We start from the raw sequence: 13,427 nt of genomic DNA, 5'->3' as shown, positions 1-13,427 counted from the left end.
AGTAAGCCATTTTAATGACTCTTATTACACACACACACACACACACACACACACACACACACACACACACACACACACACATACACACTATATTTATTATATTAAACATGTATATGTATAAACACATATACACAAATTCTATTTTATTCTGCTCTAAAAACCCTCTCTAATAAACTTTGAAACAACTAAATCTACAACTACCACCCAGCCTGGCAATGGTACTCATGAGTATCTCAACAAAGTTCTGAAAACTTGCATTCACATAAAACCCTGCACACAATTGTCTCATCAGCCCTCTCTCTAACAGACCAATCTGGACAGATGTTCTTCAACAAGTGAAAGGTCCAAAGGACCTCTGACCCATCAATACCATGGAGTGCCATCCAGCATCTGGCAGCATCCCAAGAAAACTGGATGACTCCGCAGACAGTGACCATGAGTGAAACCAGGCCCCTCCCCAAAGACTCCATAAGGTTTCATTCTGGAAGTGACAGAATTATAGAACTAGATAACAAGTTGGTGATATTAAGAGTTTGGTGCCGTGGGGAAGTGAAGGGCAGCTATGAAGGACTCTGTCATGGGCCTGGAACTTCATCCCATTGCGAGCATCCAGGACTCCTCCTACCTCCACCTCTCATCTCACAGCACTGGGGTTACAGGTATGAGGCACTGTGCCCAGCTTTTTCAAGTTGGTTCTGGGGATTCAAATTCAGGTCCTCACTCTTGCAAGCAAGGCCCTTTACTAAATGTGTCATTTCCCTAGGCCTCTACCTTGATTCTTTACAACTTCATGTGAGCCTACAATTATCTAAAAATAAAAGTTTCCACTGAAAACAAATGAGCTCATGATTCTTTTGGACAGGGTCTGGGATCAGCCTAGGGCAGGAAAGTTCCCAGGTGTGACACATCACCACAAAGAAGTCTGCCAAATCTTATCTCCTAAGGCTGGCTAAGAACTCCATGCCAGAGCACAACACATACCGACTCACAGGCTTAGAACTCTAGTAAAGTAGGAGGGCCCACAAATGCTCCCCAAATCAGCTTCCAAATCCTTACCCAAACACCACCCGGCCGCATGTTAGAAAGGTGCTATTTTAATTCCTGCATTCACACACATCTCATGGCATTTCAAAATTCACAACTTCATTTTGAATCCCACAGGAATGGGGGTGGAGGAGAACAGCAAACCTCATCTTTTCCTAGCTCAGACTCTCCGAAGGTTTGATCTTTATCCAACTGTAGCCAAAATTCCAGAGTAAGAGGAAACTTGAGCACAGCCTCCTACATTCCACAAATGTGGAAAAATGGGGCTATCTCTGGCTATCTTTGGGAAAGGAGACTATCTTCGGCTATCATTCCCACCCATAGCTGACTTGATCATTCACAACTGTTGATCTTTGAACACTGTGAATGTATAAACAACCAGTTAATAGCACAAGCTTTTAAGTCAGACAGTCAGTTTGCAGAGGACAATGACTGGGTTGTCCAGTTTGAGGTAGTTTGCAGGGAGCCACAATACTGGTGAACACTCAGTGGACATTTGACAGATAACAATGACCACAGATGTATTTCACATGGGAAACAAATTCTTAAAGCACCAAAGGTAAATTATTCTTCACCAAAATAAATAAATAAATACTGCTAGTCACCTAATGGATATAATTTAAAAAACATGCTGGCAGATGTCTGGATATCACTGTATCAGTAACTTCATTTATGTCTTCATACACAGCCATTAAATTGGCCATTCATTGCTAAATCAATTTGGGTGATGATAATTAAAAGCTGAATACATGCACAATTAATCACATCTTCCATGAGGACTGAGATATCAGTTGGAAATCTATTCTTGATGTGGAAATCGTGTCAGTAAAGCTGAGTTAGATGGAGTTAGACAGAGCCAGGACACTGAAGGATTTTCACCACACTACATACAGAGCGTCTACCTGAACATTCATTTCACTACTGGCAAACTTCACCCAAAGCCCCTCCATCCTGTAAAGAGGGCAAACTGTTTTACAGATCTAACTGGAAGTTGCATTTGCATGGAAGAGTGCCTCAATACATATCAGAAAATCATAAGGTGGCCCTGATTTATTTATATGCTTTTCATATGCTTATGCTTATAAAAGACGATACTTATTTTTCAAGTATTATAGTTTAAATGTGAAACATCCCCCACAGGCTCATCTGTAAGAACACGTGCCTCAGCTTGGAGTATTGTTTGGGGAGACTGTGAAACATTTGTGGCTATTCTGCCAACTGGCATTAGGCCACTCAGGGTGGCCTCTGAAGGCTGTAGCCCAGCTCCACTTCCTGACTGAGTTTCTTGCTTCCAGGAGTGGCCTCTTTTGAGTTCCTGCTACTACAAGCTGCTTCACCCCAGCCACCATGCCTCCCTTGCCACAGTGGACTGTAGCCTCTGAGCCATGAGCCAAAATAAATTTTTCATCCCCTGAGCTGCTTCTGTCCATGATTTGGTCACAGTGCTAGAAAGTATCAAATATATCTGGGCACTGTAACAAATGAATCAAAATCTAAAAATCTTAAATGAAATATGAAATCTTCTCTGCAAAGTTGGCCAAGTGAAACAGGGAAATGAAGGGGTGAGAAAATATGTCTCCCTGAAATCTGCCCATTCCCTGTCTGCTTTTCAAGACATCCAAACTAAGAGGAAAATCTCCTGACCCAGCAGGTTTATTCAAACTGGCATTTCAAGGAGATGTGTGTTTCCTTTGGAGGCCTTATGGACATTTATGCAAATAATGTGGAAAATTTTATAAAGGCAAACGTTCTTCTAGCCCTAGCTAGCATCAGAGGCCAGTGGTATTTATGTTTGTACATAAACCATCCCTTGGACCTTAAGTGTGTTCTTCTACCTAAACAGCAATTGCTTCGAAGACAAGAGTTAGTGCGGTAAAGGCTAGGAAAATAATAAGGAGCCAAGTGCCGCCATCTCCCCTAGCAGTAATTGTAGGAATGAGAACAGAGCAGTAATAAATATTAATTGGGTTTTCTCTGTGCTAAGCATTGTGTTGAGCCCCTTATGATGATCATGAATTAGGTGGATATCAAGAGTCTCTCTGTTCTTACAGAATAATCAGGCTGGTAAATATTTTAAAGCTCATACCAAGTCTTCGTCATCATGCTGGGATTTTTTAATGCACCCTTATATCAGAGGCAATAGTGGTAGGAACCTTCTCCCATCCACTCACTCTAGAAGTTTTCTTTGTGTGTTTACTCTGGGCACAGCTGTAGTGAGAGGAGAGAGAAATCCCATGGGCATTTCCATGTTCCCTGGTGGGGGGATACAAGTAATAAACAAGTAAGCATACAGACTAAAATGTGCAAGGCAGTAAGACATGAAAGAAAAAGGTCTAGGATACAGAAGAAGGGATGACAAAAAACAAATGTTTGGAAAGGTCTTCCGGCGAAGGGTGAAGGTGGGGGCTGAGCACAGGAGAGGAGGGAACTAGGGAACACCTGGAAAGCAGCATGAGGCATGGGAGGAGTGGGAACAAACACAGGCTGGTCAGTGGAGGACTCAGCTGCAGGGGACATGGTGTAGAGTAAGAAAGGAATGAAGATGGAGACTGGGGGAAACACTAGGCGGTTACTCCAATACTACAAGGAGGAAAGAATGGGGCTTCAACTAGAGTGGTACCTACAGATGATTACATGATAAGACATAGATTCTAGACAGATCTCAGACTGAGCTCACAAGGTCTCTTGATGGGTTGGCTGTACTGCTGTAAGACAAGGGAAGGGGAGATATGGTGTCCGATTTCCTTGGTTTCTGGCTTAGGCTTGGCTTTGCCAGAGCGACTGAAATGCTGCCTAATGGCTAAGATGAAGATAATATTAGAAGCAAGTACATGTAAGGCAACCACGGCTGCACATATATTTAGCTTAAGACCTCCTAGGCTTTCAGTTGTAGATGTAAGCAGACAGAAAATGGGCCAGAGTGGAGCTCAAGTGGTCTGTTCTGATAAGTTGTTAGATATAAGCAAAGAAAGGATATTTAAACCCTAAGTCATTGAGGAACTGCATGTGGATAAGGAAAAAAGCTCTAAATTTAAGCTCTGAGAATTGCATTGTGGATCAGCCAGGATAATTATGGATAGAAAATTCTTTTCATTGCAAATAAACAAACTCAATGAAGATCTGGATGGAATCCGTCTGAAGAACACACTTAGCGGGTCAATGATGCAGACACCGCCCATTCCACTCATCTAAGAAATCTCCAGCGTCTTTTGAGAATTAGGTAATTATAGATAGCTAAAATTCCCATCCTCCCCATCAACTCCCCAAATAGAAATATCCACATTCCTGAGCAAATATTGTACCCAGGGCACAGCCTGAGACCTGGAGGAGCCAGTAGGGATAACTCTAGAGAGTGCAGACATGAAGACACAGAGATCTCTCAATTAAAGGAACTGAATTTCATTTGGCTTTCTGATGCCCAAAGCAAAGAGTAGCTAACACCTACTTTGATTGCTTAGGACAATGTTTAGGACTTTAAGTGAAGCTGCCCTGTCTGTGACTCCCCATGGAAGTGTCCCCAGCTTGCTTCTGTCCATTGACAAATTGCCTAGTTATAGCTTCCTGTCTTATTTGCATTATAAACTATATTACATATATATTTATATGCATATCTTTGATAAGAACATCATCCATAGGAAAGAGAGATCTATAGCTAAATAAATTCTGCCACAAAAAAAAATTTCACTGAATGAGGATAAAGATTTTACCCTGATTTAAACATTTAAACCACAAATGTATCAAAGCGTAACATGATCCCAGAAATATGCACACTTTCATGTTTTGATGTATTCATTAAAGTATATTTAAAACTTAAATAGCAATAATGATAAAATATGCCTTTGGACATGTTCAGATAGAAAGGTAAGGAAATCAACAATCCTTCAATGCTTCTGCCAGCCTTAACTCATCTTTGATTACATTAAAGACAGTACTGCAATAAGAATCAATACTATGCACTTTCTCTGCATGTGCACAGATATTATCTTATTTGATGTTCACAAGAACATCTCTAAATAACATGCACTGTATAGATCAGAAAATTGAAGCCAGGGAAGGTCAAAGGTCATAGACCTAATGAGTCAAACAAGCAGAATTCATTCCTATCTTATTATCTTATCTTTTACCAAACCTGGGGACATTCTTTGACACAACAGCTGCTTACCACGAAATGCAGTTTACTTGTTTAATTATAAACACTCCCAGACATGGCTCTTCTCCACAGATTCTTGTCTGGATTCCATTAATAAAGCCATTGTCATATTAGTTACCAATTGCAAGGTCATCCTTCACTCTGTATGGCCACTGGGGGTGCCAACATATACTCTCTGCCTGCTGGCTAGTTCTCTGGGACTCACACAGTGCCCAGAATATACACATTAAGTACTGATCCAGGCTCTCTACAGCCTGGTTTAACACTACGAACATGCTTGGCTTTGGATACCGGGTGCTTATTGTCACTTCCCACAAGAAGCCTCCACCTTTGCAAGGGTCTTTCCACCAAAATGTTATTTGGCACTCAGTTCTGATGACAATGTAATCTGCTGTATTTACAAATTATAGCACATGATCATCTTAGCAGGCTGGTCTACTGGTAGAACCAAGGTTGACAAAAAAGGCCTATTTTACACAGTCTTAGTCTGACTTTTCTGTCCATGAATGATGACCATAATGCAATGAATATTCCTGTGTACATTTGAGTAAACACAAACAAAATGATTACATCTTAAGAAATTAGACTACCCAAAATACTGTAAATATAAAACAAATGCTAACTAGACTCTGTTCCCTCTCTTCTTGCCTCTAATAGCCATCCAAAATTTGTTGGCATGCACACAAGACTATATTGTGTCAATTATAGTAATATAGAAAAAAGACTTGAAAGTGATGTTAACCAGTTTTTCCTATAAATCACCCTTGTCAGGATTTGGCGTCAACTCTGATCCTCATGAATAATTCATATTCTGTGCATTAATAATGCATGTCTTCTTCCTGTTGGAATGCTCTCTAGCATGGAATGAATGTCTAGTCCCAGTCCCTTCCATTGACATGATAGAGTAAATGCAAGATTAGAATGTGGCTTTCTAACGCTCTCTTTAAAGCTGTAATGCTCAGCCACCCACCAGATAATAAAAAGTGTGATGCTCTTGGGATTTCTTCCCCTTCCCTTTGGAAGTCACTGGGTTGAAGACCCCAGGGAGAATCAATAAGACTGTAGCAAATCCAGTAAGGTCAGTTAGTTCTGTTACCATTCTCCTTAATGCTTCATTTAAGACAGTCACAGACATGAGAACTTTGCTGTTCAAACAGAGTAACCAGCAAGGCAGAAAAAAAGCAAAGAAAGAAATAGGCTAAGGGAACCAGAGTTTTATAACAATCCAGGATGTTTCTTGCCAGTAGACAATCCTCTCTAGTGAGGTTTACTATTGAGAAATTTCTTTTATTTTCAATCAAATTAAAGGCACTTTTTTTTTAAGTCCAGAGACCAAATAAAAGAATGGTAATGGATGTCACATATTTGTGGAGACAGATACTCAGTGGATCACTCACGAGGCTGGGCCATTGTCACTCTCACTAACACCAGCTTTCATTGCTAAGTAAACTTACTCCCCATCCCTGCCTCACCCCCAGCCTCTGGCAAACAAAACCAGCAAAAACAGCCACAGTATTTGACACATGGCAAAAAGAAATGAGGTAACCTGCAAAACACACACACACACTCCAGTACCTCCCCTGTACCATCACTTAAAACTCAAAGGCAGGATGGTTTTCTCCTCAAGTGCCCCCAACAAGAGAAAAGGAAGGGAGTCTTCAAAAGGGGGGGGGCACCAGAAATCTTTCTTTCTTTCCTTCTTTCTTTCTTTCTTTCTTTCATTCATTCTTTCTTTCTTCCTTCCTTCCTTCCTTCCTTTCTCTTTCCTTCCTTTCTTTCCTTCTCTTTCCTTTCCTTCCTCCCTTTCTTTCCTTCTCTTTTTTCCTTCTTTTCTTCCTTCCTTTCATCCTTCCTTCCTTCCTTCCTTCCTCCCCTCCTCCCCCCTCCCTTTCTCCCTCCTTCCCTTCTCCCTCTCTCCCTTCCTTCCTTCCTTTCATCCTTCCTTTCTTCCTTCCCTCCTTCCTTTCTCTTTCCTTCTTCCTTTCTTTCCTTCTCTTTCTTTCCTTTCCTTCCTTCCTTCCTTTCTTCCTTCCTTCCTTCCTTCTCCTATTCCAGGGTCTCTACACCTGCACCATGTTCCTTCCACACGAGATGATCGATCGTCCAGTGGGACTCAGAACGTGGATTCTAAAAAACAGAAACCCACTGCCCAGGCTCAAGAGTGGGGAAATTTAGATCTGTGTTTTCACTAGGGAGTTGGCCCTGTTCAAGGCCAGCTCTCTCCACCTTTGCAAACACCTAAACTGCAGAGCGGAGTCCCTGGGACCAAATAGTCACTGACCTTGATCCCCCTCTGGGCATCTGCCCTCTGTCCTGGCCTCTATCCACCCCCTGGAAAAGTTAAGTTGGTGTGAGTGGGACGCGGGCCGGGGACATCCGGTAGGCTCAGCACCATGCCGGGCTTTCCAGCTACAGCACCCATGGCTACCGGGAAATATTTATTCCAAGTCAATCGGCTCCGGTGGCCACCGTTAGAAAGTCAAGCCATCCGAGAGATAAAGATAGCTCCATGACATACCCAGACGCTGGCGCTAGCGCCGCAGTCGCAGTAGCCTGGGATGTTGGCTGCGAGAGCCACCGCACAAGGCAAGTCCCCAGCGCCGGGATGCTGGCTGCAGACACAGACCCTGAAGTCGCAAGCAAGGAGCACGGAAAGGATGAATACGTACCCCTAGGCGTCTGCTCCGGATCCTCACGTACCCCTGCTTCACTATGTCATTAAAATTGGAAGCCATCCCAGACAGACAGCAACCCTGCTGCCCCCAGAGCCTGCACAGCACCCTGAGTGGCTTCGAGGAGGGATGTGGGGAGGGTCAGGACAGAGAGTGAGGGAGTGAAAGTTGACAAGGCAATGCAGTGAGACCGGACGTCAGAAGGCGCACATCTCTTTCCCTGTCTCCCCAAAGCCTGAAAGTGGGCGGCCGCCGGCGCCCAGCAGCCACTTTGGGGGAGAGTGGCGGGGAGGCGAGACTGGAGCACGGCGTCAGCTGACTGGGCGGCAGCCTGCCAGGAGGAGGAGCCGCTCCAAGGAGGAGGGGGAGGACCAGAAAGGAGGAGGAGGAAGAGAGAGGAAGGAAGAGGCAGAGATGGCCCAGAAGGAGGAGCGCCCGGGGCCCCACCCCCGGCCTCCGCCCACCTGGCCCCCAGCTGCCCTGATCCCACCTCCTCTCCCCAGGAGCACGCTCCCGCCCTCCCAGCTAGATACAGCCATCAGGAGGGGCGAAGCTCCCAGTTCCTGCCTGTCTTTTAGAGAACAGACTTCGGACTCTTTATCATCTGTGTGTGCCCTAACCTGTCCCTTCAGCCCCCTCTTTTCCCCAGAAGAGCTAATTAAGGGTGTGTCTGTATCCAGGGAGACTGAGCTGTGTGGTTCACCGGTGACCTAGAGAGAGCCATCTCCAAGGCTGGGTGCAGCCCTTCCGTGAGGACTCCCTACTGTCCAGCCCGAGGCTTGTATTAATTGCCCCTATCTCTTGCTTGAGTCTGTCTTCCCATTAGGATTGTAAGTTTCCTAGGAGCTGATTCTTGTCCTGGTCACGGTTCTGTCCTCAAATCTCGGCCCTGTGTAGGTGATCAATAAATCTTAAGACTTTGCTGCCGGGCGGTGGTGGCGCATGCCTTTAATCCCAGCACTTGGGAGGCAGAGCCAGGCGGATCTCTGTGAGTTCAAGACCAGCCTGGGCTACCAAGTGAGTTCCAGGAAAGGAGCAAAGCTACACAGAGAAACCCTGTCTCGAAAAAACAAAAACAAACAAACAAACAAAAAAAGACTTTGCTAAGGTGGCTAGCTTGTACCAGGTACTGCCCTGACCTTTGTATGCATTTACTCAGTTCAGCTCCCCTGAACCCATTAAGGTATGACCTCTTTGTGTAATTACCAAGCTCTCACATAGACCTCCGTAACCTGAAAATATAGCTGCCCCTGGTAAACACTGTGGAGGCCTAGAACACTAAGCCAGACAGGGATGCGAAGAATTTGAGTCCACCGGCTCCTGATTCCATGACCTTCCTTAAGCAAACTTGCAAAGTTAAGTTGATCACTGCTGATCCTCTCTGAGCATCTCTGAGCCTCTCCCTGCCGTGTTTCGCTGATGGAAGAGTGATTTTAGCACCTACGTTTGGCAGAACCTGAAGCTGAGAAGAGCCAGGCCGTGGGGACTTGCCCACCATCCCACAGCTGGCCACCACAAGGGCCAGGGCTGCAGGGACAAAGGGATTAGTGTTACTACGTAGGGCCAATGTCATAAGCCTAAGATTGCTTCTCGATCTCCAAGGTAGGTCTTTCTCTTCCTTTACTGAAAAGCTAGACCGTTCTTGATCATCAGAGGTGATCCCAGTCGAGCTAATGAGCTGGGTGACCTTCAGTAAGAGTCACAGAGAAAGAGTCATCTATTTCATAGGTCGTTAGGCCTGATGACATCAAAATCCTCTCATCTCTAAGATGCCATAGGAACGACTTCCTTTCTCTGTGGGAAATCTCATTTTAGTCATCCTGGTTTGGTGGGTATCGGTCAAAGGAGAGAAATCACCCAAGAATGTGTCATAGAATTGAGACTCAACTGTTAGAGCCAGAAAGCAGGTGTCCTGATGGGGAAACTCTTTGCTATATTGTAAACCATCTGCTATGTCTCTGTGTTTCCATTCCATGAAAAAAAAATGATGTTTTAACTGTCAATCCTTCACCCAAAGAGGAGCAAATGGTGAACTCATTTGAAGGGCTGCTTAGAAGAGCTGGCACTATTAGCCAATACTGTCCATGGTAACTGTGAAACAGGGGTGCTTATGAATGACATCTGTCCAATACTTCACTTGTAGACCAATTACAGTGTCACAGGAACAGAGAATAAATCAATGCATAAGAATAATAACAGAAATCACAGATGAGAAAAACAGGTATGGAAGACAGGAAGATCAAATCAGACTAGAAAATGCCAGAATAGATTGGAAGAAACAAGCAATTTTTTAATTGCAAGATCGAATGCAGTATATAGTTTTGTTTGTTTGGTTGGTTCAAAAAAATTAAACTAATATCACACACACACACACACACACACACACACACACACACACACACACGATAGACTGGGGTATGCCAGTCACAGGGCAGACCCTAACTCTTCTATAAATTAAGCAATGTCCAGTGGTGACAGGGAGAGACCCATAGAGATATAGAATCTAGTAGTGCTTATGGACTTGCTCAGTACTCATCATGCACAGTTAGACACTGCCAGATACAGTATCACATGGGAATTCCTTTCCCTTTAGATAATTCTACCATATAACAAAAATATTGTTTACTATTGTTTTAAACTGTTGATTCAGTTTCAACACTTAAGACTCGTTTTTATAACATGCAAATGTGTTCCCTTCCTTGGATTCCTTTTGTTTTTCAAATTGAGTGTGCCTGCCCTCTGCTCCCAGGGCAGGTAAGCTCTTTTGTATACTGTGTGTGTGTGTGTGTGTGTGTGTGTGTGTGTGTGTGTGTGTGTATGCATGGGCAAGTGCATGCATGTACACTCGCTCATGTGGATGCAGATGCATGTGAGGTCAGAGACCTCACAAACTGTACATGCTGTTGGGTTTGTCTTTGAGACAATCTTTTATGAACCAGTGAGCCCCAGGGAGCCGCCCAGCCCCACTCTGCAGCAGTATTACAAGCCTGTGCCACCTCACCTTTTCTTACATGGGTCTGAGGGATTGAACTCAGGTCCTTGTACTAAACCTGATGAGCCATCTCTCTAGTTCTACATCCTCTTCCTTAGATGTTTGGTGTTTTCTCCAGACATGGCATGTGGTTTCAGCTGGCTGGTCAGAGTTAATTGGCTTACATTTAGGAAGCATTCCCTTGACTGAAGCTTTAAACTTGTCTGGCTCTTTTCTAGTTCTCAGTCTTTAAAAAATTACTCATTTTATTTGTTGTTTGTCTGGCTGTCTTGTGGCAGGGTCTCATGTATCTCAGGCTAGCCTCGTTCTTGCTCTTGTAGACAAGGATAAACATAAACTTCTGATCCTCCCTCCTCTGAGTGCTGGGATAATAGGTGTGATCACCACTCCTAGTTTATGCGGGGCTAGAGATGGAGCTCAGAGCTTTGTGCATGCTAGGCAGTGAGCATCCCACCAACTAAGGTATATCCTCACCCCCACCAACTAAGGTACATCCTCACCCCCATCGCCATCTCAGCCTTTTGAAGCACACTTTCTTAGCTAAAACATCTCTGACTGGACCCTGTTTCCCCTGATGCATTCCACAGAAGAATCTCATCTTTCCTATCTTAGCTTGAAAGCCAACTTCAGCAAGAAGTCTTCCATGCCTCCAAAGTCTCTGAAGGCTACCAATTGGTCCCAACATAGCCTATACTGACTTCCTAGGTATCACCATCCCTATAGATTTAATTGATTGTTGACAACGTTGGTTTATCAGTATGTGCACACACATGCAGATGGAAGACACTTGTAAATGATCCATCCTACAGCATGCACTTCACACGCACACAGAGCACCCACACTTGTGTTTTGTTTTATAATTGAAGATTTTTTTAAAGATTTCATCTATGTGTATGAGTGTTTTGCCTGCATGTATGTGTGTGCCATAAGTGTATGCCTGGTGCCCAGAGAGGTCAGAAGAGGATGTCAGAGCCCCTGGAACTAGAGTTATGGAAGGTTGTGAGCCACCATGATCACTCTTGTTGGCCACAGGAAGACATGGATGGAGCAGAGAGTACCTGGAGAGCAGATCTGTTCCACCTTTTCTTCTGCCTGATCAGGTGTCACTTCCAAGTCATCAGTCTTTATTGAGTGAAGGCTGGTGGAGCGGTGACCTGGTGTAGAGCAAACTCCTCCCTGGTGACAGCCAAGTGGCTTTCATTGGAGCTGTCTCACCTACCAGACAAAAGGCTGTGTGTGCTTCTGTGACACTCTGCTGCGAGCAGCAGGGGGTGGGTGGAAGCTCAAGCTATTTTTGGTAAAGGTACTGGACAAGTGCCACACAGCCTCAGCCTCAGTGCTCAGTGGCATTTGGTGAAAGTGTTGAACTTAGGGGAGCCTATCATTTGTTCAGGAAAAGTCCAGAAGCCTCTGGGTTTCTTCAAATGAGCTCAACAATGAGAAGACTAGAGGCTGGGGAGATGCCTCAATGGGCATGAAAGCCCAAGTTCAGGTCACCAGTACCCCTAAAAGCAGGGAGTGGATGGAGGTGCTGGTGTTTGTGCTGGGAGGGTGGGTAGAGACTAGCAGACCTGGGACTCCATAACCAGCCAGCCTAGCCAATCAGAGAAATCTAAAAATCAGTGAGAGACCCTGTCCAAAAAACATGAGGTGGAGGGCTAGAAATGACTCAGTTGTTAAGAGCACTTACTGCTCTACAGAGGATTGGGGTTCAGCTCCCCACACCCATAAGACAGCTCACAACTACCTATAGCTCTAGTTTCAGGGCATCTGACCCCCTCTTCTGACCTCTGCAGGTTCCTGCATGCACGTGGTGCACATAGATTCATGCAGGCTCACAAATTTAATTTAATACACATAAATTAAAATAAATACATCAACAAATTATCAAAACATAAGGTGGAGGGCAACTGAGGAAAACACCTAGCATTGACACATACTACTAATAATAACAAAGGCAGGGCAAGAGTTGCCTATATGTCCTTGTTACTTGTATCTGCCCTGACCCAGTGAGCCAGCTGACCCCTGTTAATGTCTAGCTCTGCAGTGTTGCAGTGAGAAGCTTCTATTTTAGTGGATGGTAGTTTTTGTATCTTATCGACAAGATGTCCATGCGGGAGTCAGAGAAGAGCAATGCTGTCTGGATTCTCTTTGGAATACCTGCTCCTTCCTTTTTAGTAAATACTTTGTTACTATGGGCAGTATGGGGCTGCAGTTAGCAGAAGTGACCTATGTGATTTAAAGAAGTATGCATTTTTAGGGTCTTGCCAATGGCAGTTCATTACTTACACAGCTCTGACATTTAGAGTCTCCTTAAATTTTGTACCCTAGAACTTCACTTGCACCCCCTAATGCCAGATCTTGGGAATGGGCTCTACGATTCTAACCAAAATGTTCTCCAGTGACCGACACAAGACACGAGGCTGGTTGGTAGCACTGGAATCCATGAGGTGGTCCTAGGTCTAGATCTTTCTCCAGCCTCACTTACTCCTTTTGCGCTCTACTAGATTCTCATTTTGGAAAGCACTAGAGACCTACTTGGAATTTTCTTGAGCCATCTGGGTTACTG

General features: G+C 44.4%; 1 protein-coding gene across 1 annotated transcript in view; it reads right to left on the bottom strand.

Moving 5' to 3' along the window:
* The window catches only part of Dok5 (docking protein 5), a 152,174-nt gene extending 143,979 nt beyond the window's left edge, over nt 1-8,195 (bottom strand). The window contains exon 1 of the mRNA XM_052723291.1: nt 7,864-8,195. Coding sequence (XP_052579251.1) covers nt 7,864-7,929 — 66 coding nt within the window. The 5' untranslated portion in view covers nt 7,930-8,195. The remainder of the gene's footprint in view (nt 1-7,863) is intronic.
* Nucleotides 8,196-13,427: the final 5,232 nt, after the last annotated feature.

This window comes from Peromyscus californicus, unplaced genomic scaffold (assembly GCF_007827085.1).
Source record: "Peromyscus californicus insignis strain IS unplaced genomic scaffold, ASM782708v3 Scaffold_7__1_contigs__length_154581171, whole genome shotgun sequence".
In the NCBI taxonomy this organism is placed as follows: Eukaryota; Metazoa; Chordata; class Mammalia; order Rodentia; family Cricetidae; genus Peromyscus; species Peromyscus californicus.
This window is presented reverse-complemented; position numbering and strand designations above follow the sequence as displayed.